The 19162-nt window shown below is 44.7% G+C and overlaps 1 protein-coding gene across 1 annotated transcript; it reads left to right on the forward strand.

Moving 5' to 3' along the window:
* Positions 1-8303: 8303 nt before the first annotated feature.
* Slc35g1 (solute carrier family 35, member G1) lies at positions 8304-16826 on the forward strand. The gene is made up of 3 exons (NM_001191635.2): positions 8304-8562; positions 12109-12289; positions 14075-16826. Exons 1-3 carry the CDS (start codon positions 8376-8378, stop codon positions 14808-14810), a joined length of 1104 nt encoding a protein of 367 aa, NP_001178564.1. The 5' UTR covers positions 8304-8375; the 3' UTR covers positions 14811-16826.
* The last annotated feature ends 2336 nt before the right edge of the window (positions 16827-19162 follow it).

Here is a 19162-nt window from a genome sequence, read left to right on the forward strand (position 1 = left end):
ATCAGTCTGTATCTCTCCTGGGTGGATAGGCAGAGAGCCAGGCCCACGTGAATCGCTTGCCTTTTATCTGTATGACTCTTATTTGTCGAGCTAACACAGGGGAATGAATATGTCTGCTACTATTCCTATAGCAAGGTCAACCGTGGAGAGGGAGACAGTTACAGAGCATAAACTGTGAGACTGAAATCACCTCAGCACCCCTCAGTCACTCTAGTCAGTACCAGTTGGCACCCATTTTTCTTCTCTTAACGATTGTCTCTTTTCCAGGATGATATTGAAAATGTGGTCACCAGAGTCTTTCCCCAAAGCGCCAAGCTTTTTTCTTCCTCTTCTCGCTTCCCAATCACCATCTCAAACTCTGCACCAGGGGATTCCTCCTAGCTTTGCCACATCAAAATCCCAGAATGCAGCATGAGACTTTACTTGCCTTTCTGGACGCTTGGAGAAAGCTTCTCCCTTCTTACGTCAGAATTGTCTTCCCGCACGTTTAGGTCATATTCCCCTTCTGGCTCTGTGTAGTGTCTCCATGAATACAAACACCTGCTCAAGTTCATGCCGAGTGGAATTGCTGGATCATATGGTAACTAGGTGGGAAGAGCCTTGCTTCTCTGTGTTAAACCCTGCTCCGTTCCAACCAGAACCCCCCTGGAATGCAGGGTTTCCATTTTCTTCCAGGAAGAGTAGGAGGTCTATTCAATTTATTAAAAGTTATAATAAATATAACAATAAACCAGGCTCGAAACTTGGGCTGTGCATGGGGAAGACGCTACAAGAAGACATGAGAGATCACCTGGCAATAAGAAACCTTCTGCCGAGGTGGAGAAATAAAAGATAATTTACTGTACATGTTTTATTTACGGTTATACACTGATTTAGTATGAGTAGGACCCATTTCCTTCTTGAGCCATTTGTAGCCAAAGCCAAACACCTTTACTAATACCAAGTGTTAACACATAGCACAAAGATACAAAAGCAAGACAGGAGTATAATGACCTGACTGTGTTACGTTTTATTGCTCACAGACATGTTTAGGGAGTCACACAGACAGACAGATCATTGACTTCAATGAGGCAGATACATTTGTATCGAAGCTTTAAAAAATTACCAAGGAACGCACAAGTTTAACATTATACACCATTCTGTCACTTTCCTGGATCTTTCGCCAACGTTACCTAGGGAAAATGCCCAAGCAAAACAAATGAGAAACTGAAGTCAGAGTCACTTAGGTTTAACAAGACCAGAAGCAAACCCAAATCTAGCATCAGCACAAGGACAGCAAGGGAATGTTGAACTCATCCTACTCTCCCACCAGCAAAATACACTCCTGCATGGTGTGGAGCATAAACCGATCTTCTCCTGCTAACGTCATAGAAATGCAAGTTGCTTTCAAGTACCGTGGAAAGGCTAATTCGTGTGTCATGGTGATTCTAACCAGCTGTTAAAAACAGAGCAGGCCAGGAACACATCTGCAGGTTCTGGGGATGGAGTGTATTGGAATTCATTGATTGGGATCGTGGACTCTAGCAAAACAAATTAAAATATAAAAAACGGAAGGAAAGCAGACGTACAAGACAAAGGCGAATGAGACTCCTCTTACATCTCAGGAGCATTTAGAGGGAATCAACATCAGCACAGCGGAGGGATGAGGCTTTGGTTTAGATCCCAACATCAAGTGCTTGACGCATCTCCTGCAAGAACGCTCAGAAGATATCTTCTTAAACAACAAACCTATTTTTAGAGGTGTGTCTGCAGGGGGCTGATAACCCATCCTCAGTCTCTTTCCTAGCCTGTCCTGTATACCCTCCCTGTGTGCATGACTGCTTCCCTGTGTTAACCCTCAGGAGTTCATAGCTATCTTACCATCTTAGCTCCAACATTCACCACAGCAACACATACATCATCACTTTTGCCATCAGAAGATTCCCCAGTAAGGCACACAAACATCCCTAGCCAGAAGTGATTGAGGTCCTGCCGTCTCTGCGTCTATTAAATGTAATTAGCCATTGTCTTCTCCATTTGTTTTTCCCATCTTCCCCCATAACTCAATATCATCCTTAAAATAAGTTGAGTAGCGCTCACAGCTAGGCCTTAAATGACGAGGCAGCTAGATGTGGTTGCATCAAGCCCCAAAGTCTTTCCACTGTCTCAAAATTACAGATCAGTCAAAGATTTGCTAAGTTTTCCGTTTATCATTTAGAAAAAGAACAGAGTGCCCACCTGTGCGACAGAGGATGGTTAATATAGGATGGGTTAATACAGTGCTCTGGGCTAGCGACCTCCTGATTAGTTTCTGTTTCTTCCTCTTCCATAGGTGGTGGTTGGGGGATAGTGGTGGTGATGAAGTTTCCCACTTCTGCAGCCACCATGTTAGCTGTGTGTGTGTGTGTGTGTGTGTGTGTGTGTGTGTGTGTGTGTGTGTTTGAAAGCTGTCTTGCGTTACTTTTCAGACAAGGCAAAGCTATACATTAGTCAAGTGAGAATTGAAGCAGCCACTTGCCTCGTTTGCTTAAGACAGTCCCAGTGAACCCCTCTTGCCCTGCAATTTTTAAAAGAATTCCTCAATCTAATCTAATTTCAAAATATAAAGGCAATTCCAGCTTGGAGGATGAATTCTCTGTTCAGTGCAGGTAAAGTCTTTCAGAGAAGTTTCCATGTTCTGCTATGAGCCAGTGACTGCCATCTCTTTACTCATAGTTCCTCAAAGTAGTCAGAGGTGAATTTCGGCTCCATTCAGTGAAGGAGGTAACCGAGGCTTCAAGGATGCATGTGACCATACCATCAGGTCAGAACTAGAATTCTCAACTTCAAGTCCAGTATTGTTTCTGCTATAACCGATACATGCCAACGTGTATAAAGTCTATCTTCACTCCCTCACTTGGTAACTAAGTTGGCTCCTCATCCTAGAATGGTTTAGGCATGTTCACCATTGCCCAGAATCTAGGCAAGCATTTAAAGCAAGCAAAAAGAAGGGGGAAAGAAGATAAATTGAAAAGTGCATTAGCAAATCCAGGAAGCAAATGATGTAAATGCCTTACTGCATTGGGTCAGGTGTTTGAATCTTCTATTTGACCAAATTAAGAGTGGAATTACAGGAGGCACAGAGAGAAGAGAGGGGTTGGGGGAGATACTGAACTTTGAAGAAAATATAATTAAGTTCTACTCTGTCTCATAGATGTTTTTCCCCTTTGTCATATGGGTCAAAGGTTCATCAAGTCAGAACTATAAGAAATATCAAATACTATAAAACTTATATTTAGGATAAAGAATTCAAATCTTTATTTCACCCCACCTTGTAAGACCTCTATGCAAATATTTTAATCCCCTAACCCAGTAAAATCTTTGTTTATATAAAGACCCATTGCTGTATTCCAGCGAGTGGAGCTATGTAGTAAGGTGACAGTTTATAAATGTGAAGAAAAGGGAATGTTTAAAGGAAACATTAGAAGTTTAACCCACAAAGGATCTAAATCCATTCCTGACTTACACAGTCATTAAAAGCTGACTGATTTTGTGGGGCAATGTGGTTCATGCTTTTAATCCCAGCATTCGCAAAGCAGAGGCAAGTGTGTGTATCTCTGACTTCAAGACCAGCCTGATCTACAAAGTGAGTTCCAGGACAGCCAGGGATACACAGAGAGATCTTGACTCCAAAAAAACAATTTAAAAAAACAAAAAACTAAAAAACAAGAAACAATTTAAAAAATTGGTTAATTTCTTTGACATGTGAACACACACACACACTCCAAAAGAAAAGGAGTAAAGAACTCTAGCAGGGGTAGGGGTTGGGGATGGGGGTGAAAGGTGGGGGAGGGGGTGGGGGATGAGGAACTGGGGGGCATGGCACACACCTTTGATACCAGCATCTGGGAGGCAGTGGTCAGCCCGGTCTACAGATCTAGTTCTACACACACAAACACACCCTGTCACAAAAAACAAAAATAAAATAAAAAGGTTGGAACACTCCAGAAGCTGCTCTGGAAAGGGAGACAAAGAAGATCTGGAAGACATTCCTATAACCTTTTGCCTCAAAGATTGTACCTGTCAGTAAGATTCACCCTCACTGCATCCTTACCCAGGGGTTAAGGATGAATCTTTCATCTGTTGGCCTTAAGAAAAAATGTTTGATACAGTTCTATACACAGATCAGGCCTGAATGTAAACTAGAGGATAAAATGTGTCTTCTCCAGAAAAATAACAGCGTTCTATTTCCCTAAAATTTGATTCTATATAGGAAGGGGGCACCTACTATAATTTTTAGGGTCTCTGCCTCTATTTGCAGATGCACCTATACTGATTGTGGCATTGGTCACGCCAGGTCTAGGGGAGGGCCCTAGTTTGGACATTTGTAAAGGCAGATACTGTTGCCTTGATTCTCCAAGATCATGGATTCTAACTGCCACTCACCCATAATAAAGATGTCAGAGGATGTACTGGCTGGTTGTGTGTGTCAACTTGACACAGGCTGGAGTTATCACAGAGAAAGGAGCCTCCCTTGAGGAAATGCCTCCATGAGATCCAGCTGTAAGGTATTTTCTCAGTTAGTGATCAAGAGTGGGAGGGCTCATTGTGGGTGGTGCCATCCCTGGGCTGGTAGGTCCTGGGTTCTGTAAGAAAGCAAGCTGAGCAAGCCAGAGGAAGCAATCCAGTAAGTAACACCCCTCCATGGCCTCTGCATCAGCTCCTGCCTCCAAGTTCCTGACCTGTTTGAGTTTCAGTCCTGACTTCCTTTGGTGATGAACATCAATGTCCACAATGTGTAGGCCGAAGTGTAAACCCTTTCCTCCCCAACTTGCTTCTTGGTCATGATGTTCGTGCAGGAATACAAACCCTGACTAAGACAGAGGGCAACCCTTCAAGCAAGTGTTCTGTTGGTGTAGGATCCAATATCCAATATCTTTACCTATATTGTCTATATCTGGCTATAGCTATATATGTCTTTTGCTGCCTCTTGTTAATTCCTACTCCAAATGCATGACCCAGCAGGCAACAAGACTCATTTGGGCAAATTTATTCAGATCATAAGGAAGACTGATGTTGGGGTTGGGGATTTGGCTCAGTGGTAGAGCGTTTGCCTAGGAAGCGCAAGGTCCTGGGTTCGGTCCCCAGCCCCGAAAAAAAGAAAAAAAAAAAAAAAGGAAGACTGATGTTTTCAGTCCAGCCAGTTGGCACTGGACTCAACAGCAAGTCTCTTGTCTGATGTAAACTGAAGGGTTCAATTTCAAAAACAAACAATGCGTCTGTATACACTGTTATTATCTCACGATATAAAGATGTCTCTAGTAAAAACAGCTACTGGGATGCTCATTCGAGGAGAGGAGAAGACCCTCTGTCTAAAGATTTCTCAATAGTAACTCTCACATCGGAGTTTTAACAGGGATTTATTGGTGCACTTTCTTGGATATTTTAAACATCACTTGGGTCATGTTATGCTATGTACGTATTTACTACTTCTTCGTGTTTGTGACACACAATTGTTCAAAAAGCACAGTTGGGATACTGACTCCAGGTACTCTGTGGAGACTGTCTTGTGCTTTCTAAGAAGGCTTTCCTGGAAATGTCCAAAGTCTCATAGTTTAACAGAACCTGGGGGCAATATCCCATTAATTTGTTACATTATCCTATGTACACAGCCTTCTTTCATAAAGGTGGCATTGCACAACCATATTAAGATAGATGACTGCCATCTGCTTCATAAGATCAGCGGTGTCTGCTCACAGACGACGGCCACATCTGGGCTTGGTGACTACTGATGCTCCTTCCTTCATAGAAGGAATGGGTGAGTAAGGAGAGTCACCGGATCTTCACCTGAGTACACAGCCTCTCTCCTGGCCAGTCACGCACAGCTTTGTGCTAATTATTTGTGACCTCATGGCATTGTGAAGGAGCTAGAGTATGCAGGCTGAGAGCAGGGGTCTCCACTTATGCAGCTGTGGGAAAACTGTTAAACCATGCTGGGTAAAGATGTTCAGAGAGTTGCTTTTGGGTGCCCACAGTCCTGTCGATAACCCCCACTCATGCAGAATAAGCCCAATAAACTCATTGGTTCTCTCTGGTGAAGTTTGGTGAATTTGGTTGTCATTGGGAGCTTATGATGAGAGGAGAGACATCGCCCCTCCCCTTTGGGAAGAAAATTCTCACATTAGGTAGCAAATTCATTCATTAGTGTCATTAGGTCTCGAGAAAATCAGTAAGTAAAATAACGTGTTAGAAGCTCATGCACATGGAAATCGCTTCAGTAAAGAGGGATTTATTACATATGAAGATTAGGATGGTTGGACATTTCCATAATGGAAAAGAAGATGGGGAATCATTTGCAAGTTATGGAGATTTGAGTAAGTCACTTAAGGTACATAAAGGTTCTAGTGTTTATGAGCCACGATTATAAGAACTGGCTAAAATGTATGTCTAATCATGTTTTTTGTTGGTATTATTATTATTATTAATGCCTTAATATCAAAGTATCTAGGCATTAAAATATTATACAGTAGCATAAAGCACCAGACAGTTGTAACTGGCCTTCTGGGTGTCTAATAACCATAGTTGGAGGCTACTCTAATGGGATCTTTGATCTTGGTTACCTCTTTAGATGAGAAAGTAGCAATGAAGGCCTCTTAAGTGGAAACTCCTGGTCAAGAGAACAGAATCTCTGGCCTGGGCACAGACCTAACACTCCAATGGGGCCCTGATGATCTCGTGGCCAAGGAGCTCCTTTGCAAGCAAGCTTACCTTAAACCACACTAATGAAATATATGTAATCATTAATTTTTGTACTGGAGGACTAGTCTCATCATTGCAATTTCTTACTCCGAGATAGGACAGAAAAAGAGCAGGCATTGTTTGTTTGTTCGTTTGTTTGTAGACAGGGTTTCTCTGTGTAGCCCTGGCTGTCCTGGAACTCACTATGTAGACTAGGCTGGCCTAGACTCAGAGATCTGCCTGCCTCTGCCTCCCAAGTGCTGGGATTAAAGGTTCTCACCACCAATGCTCTGCAAGAGCCAACACTTTAATGAGTTCGAATAAGCATGTTTTTTTAAAAGAGAAGGGATTTGTAAGAAATATTAAATATGAGTCTTTTCTATCAAATACTTATAAAATGTGTTTAGGAGAAGGAATCAACATTTTTTTCTATCTCACCTACTTTGTAAGATTTTTATGCAAATGTTTTCATCCTTCCCACCACCCATTAAAATGTTTGTTTACACAAAGGCCAGTGCTGTATTCCAGGAATTGTATGACCAAAGATCAGTGTCCCCTTTCCCCTTTCCCCTTCATTTCCTGAGGGCCAATTTTTAAGACTGGCTATAGAATAAGACTGTGAGGTCTGACCCCAACCAATGGTGTGGGGGTGGGGACGGCACAGTCCCATCTGAGGGGGAATGAAAAACAGATTGTTCTGTCTTCCCAATACACCCTTTTAATCAAGAGTAAAATGTACCCGGCCTAGGCGCCTCAGTGGGAGTAGTAGTCTCTTTCTTTGCCATCTGGAAACTGACTTCTGACAGAACTGAGGTGGCTACCTGTCTTAGTTTGCTGAGACAACCCCCTTTGCCCTGCAATTTTTGTTTGTTTGGTTGGTTTTGGTTTTTTGGAGACAGGGTTTCTCTGTGCTGCCCTGGCTTTCCTGGAACTTGCTCTGTAAACCAGGCTGGCCTTGAAGTCACAAAGATCCACCTGATTCAATCCACCACCATACCCAGTCGCCCCGCATTTTTAAAGAGTCCTCCCTTTCAGTCTTATGTTTCAATCTTTGTGTTTACACCTTAAACACTTGGTCAGGTCGAGGTGTGCTTAAAAACTGACAGAATACTCAGAAGTCCTCGGGGCATCACAGAGGAGCTCAATACACAATATACATACACCCAATCAACATACAGACACCCAGTCCTTTTTAATTTAATTCATGTATTTATTTAGAGCTGGCGTCTCACTATGCAGCCTTAGCTGGCTTTGAACTCATAGATCCACGTGCCTCGGTCCCTAAATGCTGGGAATATGGGCGTGGGCCACCACGCCCAGCTCAGACACACTGTCTCTCTAAAGCAGCAGAAGGCCCCAAGACCCGAGGCGCCAGGGCTGAGAACCAAGCGTGCCTCCCTGTCTGTGCCAAGACAGAGGAGGACCAGTGTGCAGTCTAGCCCGACTGCACAGGGGAGGGGAAGCCGTCGCCGCGCCAGCTGTAGCCACCGCAGCCGGAGTGCACGAGGCCAGGCGGCGGGTTCCCCGGGGCGGAGGGCAGCGGAGGACAGGCGCGCAGAGCCCGGAGCGGGCGCACGCGCACACGCATCGGCTCGCCGGGGGCCGGAAGAGCCGAGCGGCCCGGCGGCAGCTGCGGGCGCTAGAAGGCGCGCGGCTGCGGGAAGAGCGCGGACTGCGGGATGGGGCCCCCGGAGAGCGCGGCGGAGCTCTCCCCCGAGGCGGTGGAGCTGCGCGAGCCGGAGCTACAGCTCGCGGACCCGGCGTCCCCGGGCGAGGAGCACGTGGACGTCGAAGCGGAGGGCGCCCCCGGTCGCGGCAGGTGCTGGCCGTGTAGAGCCTGGGCGTGCGGCTCGCGTGGGGAGCCCGGTGAGTGCGGGCGGGCGGGGCGGCATCGGTCCGGTCCTCTGCGCACCGGCCTGAGCTGAGACCCAGAAAGTTTCCGAGTGTTCGCAACCCAAATTGGTGACCGGGATAGGACCTCGCGGTCCAGTGGCAACCAGAGGTGAAAGGTCACCGAGAGGGGCCAGGCAGCGGGTGGCAGGAAGCCGACTTGGAACCCCCATCGCGAGCGTAAACCGATCTTCCTGAACCGAGTTCGAAAGGCTCAGGTTCTGAAAGTGTTTGTCACGGAATCCCAGCATCTCAGAGAGGAGAGTTAAATAGACCACTGGCCCTCAAGCTTTGGGGGATAGGAGGACTTTTCTACTGGCTTAAAACAAGGTACGCCTTGTTAGAAGCCTCGGTGAAGAACCCTGAACTTTCGTTCAGACTCTCTTAACCAGGAGGTAAAGAGAGGCCATGGAAGATGAGGGTTCGGGTCTCACCCCCACCTCCATCTGCCAAGGTCTGGGTAGGACAGGTCCAGACAGTACTAGATAAGGCTTTTTGCATGTGCCAGAGACTCCGCCTAGGGCCCTTTCCAATTAAGAAGCCCCTGAAGATCTTTTAGAATTACCTTTCTCAATCTAATCTCCGGAGTCTCTTCCCCTCAATATGCCTTGGGGCTTCTGTGCCTCTTGCCACACCCAGGTTTCTTCCGCCTTAATTGTGTTTTTCTGAGTTTAAAAAGTCCTACGAAGATGATTATTGCTATCTTTCCGTCCTGAAAGCAAAGAGAAAAGATCGGGTTTCTGACTTTGTTTGCACGGATTTGCATGGATTTGCCTCCAGAACAGGGTTACCCCTTGCTGGGTTGACCAGCCTGGCAGCTCCTGGAGAGGTCTGTGTCTCTCTAATCCCTCAATGACTGAATGTCATTCTGGCCTAATGTATGTAGAATCGGTCCTTGCAAACTCTTTTAGTTTTCCATCCAGGCAGCACATGGCAAAAATGTCAAGACATCGTGAATGCCCAAGAATCTTGCCTTTCAATTTCAAGACAAGTTTCTAACAGTTACTTTGAAAACAAATCAAGAACTGCTGTAAGCCACAAGTTGGCATTGGGCTTTCGACCGGCTCGGTTTAGACTCTGTGTGTAGTTCAGACTGGCTCACATTCAGTCTCCTGCCTAAGCCTCTGAGTGCTGGGATTAAGGGCATCCAGCATCACGCCTGGCTTTGAGACTCTTGATCTTAGTGGTTTCTAAACAAAATTCGCTTTCAAGTTTAGGTGGGAACTGGATAATCTTGCCCAGTTTAGAGATGCACTGATTCCTCTTTGCATCTTCCGGACAGTGGAGCTTGTACTAAAGTTGTCTTAACCCTGTGCACCCCGTTTTCCTGTTGGAGTGAGCACTCTAGTGCATTAGTGCACCACTGCACCTCCAACCAGCTTCCACGAAGTTTGGAGCGGGGCCTGGAAATGGGATTTTTAAAAGTTAGCATAGTGATTCTAATTCCCAGCCAGGCCCACGTCACTAGAGTGGGGAGAAGCCAAGTGAAAAAGGTTTTTAATCTCTTCTGGAAGTTGTATGGTGACCACTTAATTTGAATCGTTAAACTTGCAACTCGTTTAGAGTGATTAGATCCACCTTCAGTGGACGTTAGTGTGGAAATGGGATGCGTGAGAACACGCCTCTTTAGACTGATTTGCTTGTCACTGTCTTCAGAGGGAAATGAAGTTATCATGTCATAAGAAGCTGAGGTTGCCTGAACAGAACTATTCCTTGCCTTCATTAACAGTCCAGTTCGGTTCAACCTTCTGTTACCTGCCTGTCCTTAATCAGAAAACAGGAACCTTAGATATTTGTACATTTTTGATTGGGCATGGTGGCACAAGTCTTTGGAGAGGGGAGATGGATCTCTGAGCGGGAGGCCAGCCTTATCTAGGATAGCCAGGGCTACAGAGGGAGATCCTGCCTCTAAATAGGTAAATAAATAAATAAGTAAATAAATTGCACATACATACATAGTAAATATCTTAAAACAAAAGACCCATTTTTTTTGAAGTTAAATATCATACCATTATAATTCTTAAAAGGCAATGGGTTTACATTGGAGGAGATCCTTGAATTAATAAACCAGGAAGATGTTTTCTGTCCTAGAACTCCTCATTCTGTTCTGTCTGAGGGTGGAGGGTTTTTTTTGAGAAAACTTGTTTTACTTGGATCTGAATTTTGTAATTTCAGAAGCCCAACTCTAAGGCCGACCACAGCCAAGGCCTGTGTTTTGCGGTGCTTCACTTGGCAACCTCAGGTCTCCTCCTGGGGCCCTAGTGGCTCTTTATAGTTCGTTTCCACAGTGTAGAAGGTGGCATGGGGCAGGGGGCTCTGACCCCCTCACAGAGTGACAGTCGCAAGGTGGTCTCTCCAGGTGTAGACCCAGAACAGAAAGAAAGGTGTGTGATTCAGATAGCGTGGCTGATGCAAAGGTTGGGCCCTGTGGTGTTGCTAGAAAGGCTGTCATACTTTGGTCACGATTTGCAGTCACTTGTGGCCAAAGGTAATCTGATGTGAGGGTGTTGAAATATATTATCTGGTGTATCATTTATCAGAGAAGGGCATTTGAAAAAGAGAAAATAGTTATGCAATGCTGTCCCATAGCTAAGTAACACTTTGTGCATTCTGAGAGTGGAGTGTCTGCTGAGGTTGTTCAAAGCCAATTACAGCATCCACAGGTTTTGTGTCTCCGATAGAGTCTTTATCGACCAGAGCTGGTTGTTGTCCTTATTGCTGTGTCTTCCCTTCCAGGTTCATAAGGAGGGAGGGGTGTGTGTAGGTGCATTGAGTGTAGCTTATTCCTCATATGTCAGTAAGGGGTTAAATATTTGAAGACTTGGAGAAAGTGCACATTTCCTGGTTTAGATTAAGGTAGGAAGAAGTAAGTTAAGTCGGGGCAAAAACCGCTCACCGTTACACAACGGAGGAGCCTTTCAAGATCATGTTCTTGCCAGTAATATTAGGCCGGGTGCCTTCCTTCCTTCCTATGAAGGGGTTCTCACGTTCTCTCCCTCACTAGAGAGTTATTAAGGTTGTAGATGTTCGAGGTATAAACAAGCTGAGGAGGTCCCTGCCCTAGAAAAGCTCACAGGCTTATAGGAGAAGTCATGTAATTATCAAATGAGCAGATAACACAAATGCAGCTGATTTCCAGCAGAGAGACTTTCTCCCTGAAGCTCACCAGTAAGAGGATGAAAGGTTCTATGGCTGAGATGAAAGATTTCTCTCACCATCTTAGCAAGTTGTTTTTTATTTTTATTTTTTTCACTTTTAAAGTGAGGGATGGTTTTTAGTGAGCCAAAAAGGATCCTTTTTTTTTTTTTTTTTTTAAATTGGGAGAAACAACAGTTTCAAAATGCTATTTTAAATTGTTACATGGTGAATAGGGAAGTGACATAGGACCGCAGGTATATTTCGAAGGTATTACCTGTAGTCTTCCGTCTAGCCGTTGATACCATGCCTCTTTCTTAATTTCTAAGTGAAAGTGGTGAAGTACATGCTTGGAACAAGGACTAACCAGAATTTAATCTTTTTCAGAAGCCAAGAAGACAGCACCCTGCCCCGGACTTGGCCTGTTTTACACAGTGCTGTCTGCCTTCCTTTTCTCCGTGGTCTCTTTGTTGGTTAAAAAAGTGCAAGGTGTCCATGCTGTAGAGATCAGCGCGTTTCGATGCGTGGTCCAAATGCTTGTTATTATTCCTTGCTTAATATACAGAAAGTAAGTACTCTTAGAGTGACTAGAGGACGTTGACAAGTGTCTGTAACTCTTTTGAACTGCCTTCATCTTTTTTACTGGTTTATCAGAGATTGACCCCAGTCAGTGCGTGTTCTCAGGGTCTGCTCACCTGAGGGGTCTACCATAAGCACACACCACATGCCCATCAAAGGAGAGAAGGGGGATATGTAGTTGTTCATGCCCTCCTCCCTTCACGCTGGCATAACTGATACTTTGAAGATTAAAAAGTAAACAAAGCAAGTTAAGAACATCCGACTGTCAGAGGTTTCTGTAGGTGGGACGGACTGCTCCCCCGCCAGCTCATACTGAGAAAACTGAAGTCTTCCACAGAGGGAGGCAGGCGGAACCTTGAACAAGGTCTTTGACTATTGTGGTGTTTCAGGTTCTTCCCCTGTAAACTGGAGGGAGTGGCACTTTATGGACTGTGCCCCACAGCAGGTTGCCAGGGTCAGATAAGAGTTGTTCTTGGTTAGAGTACTTTGTATAGACCTCAACATGTAGGTACCATTTTTACTGTCCCCTCTCTATACTCTCCCCCACCCCCATCCATACTTGATTCCCTTTCTGTGTGGAATCTATCATCTCTCAGTAGGGCTGAAATTAACACCACACACACACACACACACACACACACACACACACACACACACACAGCCTTGTAACTTACTCGTATTTTTCTGTTCTTTGAACCCTGGAAGGAAGCTAGTTGGGCCCTGACTGGCTATCTGGCCCTTTGTTTTGGAGATGCTTAAATCTCAAATCACAAGTTGGCATTGTCTGCCTCCAGAGTCTCCTTCATCTCCTGCTGTGATACAGATTCATGGAATAGTGCCATTCTGCATCCCGAGAAATTGGGTAGAAAGTGACAGTCTGCAAGGGTTCATATTGCCAGAAATTCCCTGGGAATGTGATGTGCAAGCCAGAGTGCTTTGGAGCCGGTGAGGTGGCACCAGCTTCTAAAGGAGGGAACAGCACTGAGGTTAGCAGCCACGTTCCCTGTTTTTTCAATAAGAATATTCAGAAAGCTAGAAAGTGTTTCGAAAGTCTTTGGCTCTAATCTGTCTTGATGTTGTGTTCACTGTCCTGGGAGATCCATAGTTTTCCCACATACCTATGGGCCACAGATTTGTTCTGACTCCAGATACCCATGGGTGTCCGTGTCTACCTGGATGAAGCGTGCCCTAAGCATGAGCCAGTGAGTCTTATGTAGCTAGGAGCTGTCAAGGTAGGTTCTGCGTGAGTGAGTGGGAAAAAAGCACTGTTTTTCCCCCTCATATTCAGTGACTCAATTCTAGCACTGGTTCAACTTTTATAGAACAGTTAATGTGAATGAAAGCACGTTAGCCAGGATTAAGCTTCCTTGTGTAGAGACCTAAAATCTGGAGATTATGTTTATTATTAAATGATGTGTTTTCGTCTTAGAAAATTTGAGGAAAATCATGTGATTCCACTTACTAGCATATAATGTTTCTTAAGATCTAGTCCCTTTTGTCTTTGCATTATTTTTCCACAAGAAAATCCATAGGGAAAATATTTACTGACTTTTTATCATTCTAATTATGAGGTTCTGTGTTCTTTGAAACATCAGGATCAATACTGAGAAGAAACACTTTTCAATGATTCACACTATTCAGTGCTAGAGGGTTTGCTAGTCCCTTACTTTTAATATAATGTGCTTTTGGGGGTGATGTCTGATTAAACATTTTGATTTAAAAGCAATGCCGAATTCATTTAAAATGCATTTCTTTTTTTCATTTAACTTTGCAGAACTGGGTTCATAGGTCCCAAAGGTCAACGACTTTTCCTCTTCCTCAGAGGGGTCTTTGGTTCCAGTGCCATGATTCTTATGTACTATGCTTTCCAGACCACGTCCCTCGCGGATGCCACGGTCATTGCGTTCAGCTGTCCAGTGTTTACATCCATATTTGCTTGGATATTTCTCAAGGAAAAGTACAGCCTTTGGGATGCTTTCTTCACCCTGTTCGCGATCGCTGGAGTGATACTTATCGTGAGACCGACATTTTTATTTGGTTCCAACACTTCAGGGATGAGAGAAAGCTATTCCGAGCACATTAAAGGAACGTTTGCCGCCATCGGACACGCCGTGCTAGCTGCGATGACTCTGGTGATTCTGAGGAAAATGGGGAAATCGGTGGACTACTTTCTGAGCATTTGGTATTATGTCATACTCGGCCTTCCTGAAACCATCGTCGTCCTTTTTGTCATAGGAGAATGGAGTCTGCCGTACTGTGGGCGGGACAGGCTGTTTCTCATACTCATTGGACTGGTGGGTTTGGGGGCCCAGATCTTTATCACTAAAGCACTTCAGATAGAAAAAGCAGGACTCGTGGCCATCATGAAGACCATGGATGTAGTCTTTGCTTTCATCTTTCAGATCGCTTTCTTCGATAATGTTCCAACCTGGTGGACGGTGGGCGGGGCTCTCTGTGTAGTCGTCAGCACGACTGGAGCAACCATTCGTAGGTGGCTGCAGAGCAAGTGAAATGTCACTGCTGAAATCTGTTTTGGTTTGTTTGTTTTTCTTTTTCTAGTATGCCATCACCCAGTTCAGACATCTTACACACCAACACGCATACCCGGAGGGTCTGCGTTATTCATTGTTCATATTTAATAAATTTCATAAAGTACCATTTTTTTTTAATATAGTATGTTTTTAATAGCTAGGCTAGCCTAGCAGTTTCCGGGTAGATTTTCTTTTTGCTTTGGCTTGTTGGTTGGGTCGCCATTGATGAAGGGGGAGCTCATTTGAGGAGTCTCAGAGATTTTTACGAGTACAGATTTTTAAGTTTATTTTTGACGCAGGATGTGGATGGGGGATGCTCTGTCTTAGCAGTGTAGATAAGAAGCTTAATGTTGACAATGCTGCTATAATTAGTACCGTGCTAATCCGTCGATGGCAATACGATCCTGTTTAGGATGCCAAAGCTGCCACCTGCTACAGGTGCCTACTTACGGACGGAGTGCAAGTGAACCAGCCTTATTTTCACGCATCTTAGAGACGATCGCTACACTTTTAACTCATTTGTGCCTTTTCGTTCGGATGCTGGAACTTTTATATGTACTCTGAACAGAGCCCTTAGCTTGTCATGCTGGTTAGCTGTTCTCTCTTTCAGTATCTTAGCAACCGTCATTTTGAATTTCAGTTGTCTCCCGTTTTATTTGAAATTGCACTTTTTTTTTTTAACATTCCAAGATTTCCAACCTTAAAATCACAAGAGCAAAATCTTGGTGTGGCCAGTGTGTACATCCCCGTCCTGAGGTGGTTTCACTTCAGATGCGGTGGGTTTTTTTTCCTACAAATTTCTCTTTGAATCCATAGTGCGATGCCAAATACAGTTTTCTCAGGATTGTACTAGGCTGGGCTGTTATCAGATTGCCCAGATTCTGCCATTTTCATTTACAAAACCCATAGTTCTAGATGCAAGCTCCCTGTACATTAAACCAAATATTTATACCTTTACAGTACATGCCTGTTATTGAACTGACGGTCTTTTTCCATTCTGGGGTGGTATGTTATAATGCTTGTGGCATATGAAAAATGTAAAGAACTCCACAGTTGATTGGCTGTCACAGTTTTTTCGCATATAAAGAACACAGGTAAATGCTCGTCTTTGACACACAGTACTAGTGTGAACTTAGACAGTGGATTCTAACTGTGGAGCAGCAGTAGGCCATTACTCCCGTGTGAAAGAGGGAAGCTTGGGATTCTGGGAGTATATGACCATGAGTGTTTGTCACCTTGGATGCCTTTATGGTGAGGCCCAAGTGGCTGCCACCTCTTACTCTGTCAGACACCGTTTATCGTTACCATTAGCTGCAGGGTTGAGGGGCTGTATGCTCTCTCCCGCACTCCTCACAGCTCTTCTGAAGGAAGGGGCTGGAGTCTGGGGTCTTAATTCAGCTATGAAAGGGTCTTCTCCAGTAGCTCCTAAGAGGAACTTTGGTGGTTTTAAATCATATTTGCCACCTGACATCCTAAACATTTATTTAGCTTAGTCACTGTCGCGCTTGACCCCGCAGAGATATCCGTCAATGGTGCCATTCTACCAGCATCCTAGAAAATACAGTCATCAGACCTTTAGAACTCAGAGGGGTTTGGGGGATGATGGGAGGGAGGCCTGCAGTAACCGGTTTCTATAGCAGCCTCCTCTCATTTAGTCCCACTCCTGGAGCCACTGCCTAACTTACACAATAGGAGTTTCTGGGACAGTGGAAGATGAACCTCTCTGGAAGTTCATTTTATTTCAACTGTGTCTTAAGTACTTGAATGTCAGGATATGTGACTGACAATGTTTCTTATACCAACCTTTACAGGGTATAATTTTTAAACAATGTTCAAGTGGTATACAAGGCTATGTATTGTAACAATTATGGGGCGTTATGTATTTTCCAAAGATTGTAGTTTCTATATCTTGCAAAGGGAAATATTTTTCCTAACGTGTTTTTATTTTGTAAGTAATAAAATCATAAAAGAAAATGTTGGTTTTTTATGACTATAGAAAGTGTCTCATGACTCGTTTCTCTTCTCGACCGGGTGCTTCAAAACTCCTTTTCTATGGGAGACTGGCCTCTAGCCATTTTGGTAGGCTGTGATCTTAAATTTCCAAACATTTTATCTGTTCCTCATACACAGCAAATAGAACACCTCCAAAATAAAGATAGTAAACTGTTAAAAGACCTTCGGTTTTCTAGACCCTCAGAGCTTGGAGCAGCTTGGAGCTGTGTTGTCCTTACAGACTAAGGATAGGTTCTGTCCTAGGAACTCTACCCGCATGGTGTCCACTGCTACCCACAGAGTCATCACACCTGGGTGTTTACAGCTGTATTCTAACTAAGCTACCTACTTGACCTTGGCCCAGCTGTCAAGGTCAGGAGAGTCTTCCTGAAGCCCCGCCACTGTCACTTCAGTTCTCAGGAAGCACAGTGGTGGCTAGTGACTGTTCACACCATCATGCACATAGGGCCCCACACTTCCCTGTGGTTTCCCACATCCCAGCCTTTCCATCAACTCATTTTTGCCAGGAAGGTCGTGTGTGCTGGTCCCCCCCCCCCCCCCCCCCCCCGGTTTCTTCATGGCCTTTTATGTGTCCTCAGAGGCCTGGGCCTCCAGTGGCTGAGTTGTGAGCTGTGATTTCTGATTCTTCCACTCCCTCCAGGTTCTCACCCTCATTAATCCCTTTGGATGAGGGGATTAGTACCAGGTTCATTAATCCCTTTGGATGAGGGGATTAGTCCTGGGTCAGGAAGCAGAAGATGGGTGTAGCTTTTGAGGCAAGCAATGTACCTAGGCCATTTTCATTTGTTTAATAGAATATTATTATTCTTAGTAGTGAGTGGCATAGACGGCAGGCCAAAAAGGAATCACAAAAGCTTAAGTGTTGAGCTGTGGTTAAGACTGTTCACTTTTCCCATAAAAGTGATGCCCCCTTCTGGGTCCTTCCTCCTGAGACGCCTTACCAAGAACTGCGGGTACAGAAGGGAGTGCATGGACGCCTCTTCTGTTCAGGCTGTCCACAGAGGGCTGCCGAGGGCCACTGCTTCTCTTGTGCACAAGTGTTATTCCCAATTGGCTTTAGTGCTTCTCCCCTGCGGGAAGATGGCTGATTTGGGGAATAGGCCTATGCATCCATGTGCTTCTTTTGAACTAAACACGACTCTTCTGACTTCTTTGTTTATCCACTACAAGTGACAGCTCATATAAGTGGTAAGAGAGCTAACAGCACCCCATCCTTTCCTTCAGGTACGTGCAAGTAGTTGTGATTGGCATGAGAATTAATTTATTATGGTATTAGTTGGACATGTGATGCCTGGACACTACCCCCAAGCTTGATTTTTTTTTTTCTTGGTCCTTTTGATGTTCTACTGCAAATCTAATACACCTAATTGTGCAAGATGACGCCTTACTAGTGACTCCCTATGACACCCAAAGAAATACTTATCTAGCCTATAGCTTATTTGAAACTGGCCCACGATATGTGGTACTACCTTTCATCTAGAATGAGGGTCAGATCAGGAGGCTACCTGTCATGGCTTGAGGAGAGCAATTGCATGGGACATCAAGGCTGGACAGGTAATGTGGCAGCCTGGACCACAAGAGCAGATGTACTGAGTTCAGGAAATACCATCGCTGGAGAAAAGACCCTGCCTCTAACCTTTCATAACTTCATAGCCCTAAGAAGTGAAGCCATAAAGCACAGGAACTGATCCGTATTTGTGATGAGTTGCCGGGCTGAGGTGGAGAACATGGTTGGCTCCGCCTTTGAGAAAAGGTAAACACGGGCAGGAGAAAACGTGTGATGTGGTCAGAACAGAATTCAAGAACTAAGCCAGGGCCGGCACAGCAGCCGGAGACTGAAAAGTCAGGGCTAGAGAGAACACGTGAGCCGGAGGCCTGTTCCTGAAGACATAAGTACCAGCCATTCTTACGGGTGATCTAAGCACAGCTGACCACGTTCAAAGCCCAAACTGTATGCCAAAACACACCAGAGGGAGGAACTGAAGCTCTGATTATTCGGGGCTCTTTACCATCACACAGGCTGTGTGTTGCCGTGCTAATATTAAAGTCAAGTTCAAAGCATAAAGTGTAATTCAGAAAGCACTAACCATTTTCCTCAAGTGACACTCCCCCCGGGAACCGAGTAGCACGGCTGTGAGGAAGGCTACCCTGTAGTGCTGTGTAGAAAAGACACAACCCACTTCTGGGTTCTCAGATGGTAGATTTGTGAGAATAGAAATTATTGCTGTTTTAAACTACTAAAAAATAAGGATCTAGAAAACGTGTTCGAATCTGTATGTCCCTAGTTAATTGATCATAATTACAAGAAAACACTTTGG

This window comes from Rattus norvegicus, chromosome 1, assembly GCF_021556685.1.
Source record: "Rattus norvegicus strain SHRSP/BbbUtx chromosome 1, alternate assembly SHRSP_T2T, whole genome shotgun sequence".
In the NCBI taxonomy this organism is placed as follows: domain Eukaryota; kingdom Metazoa; phylum Chordata; class Mammalia; order Rodentia; family Muridae; genus Rattus; species Rattus norvegicus.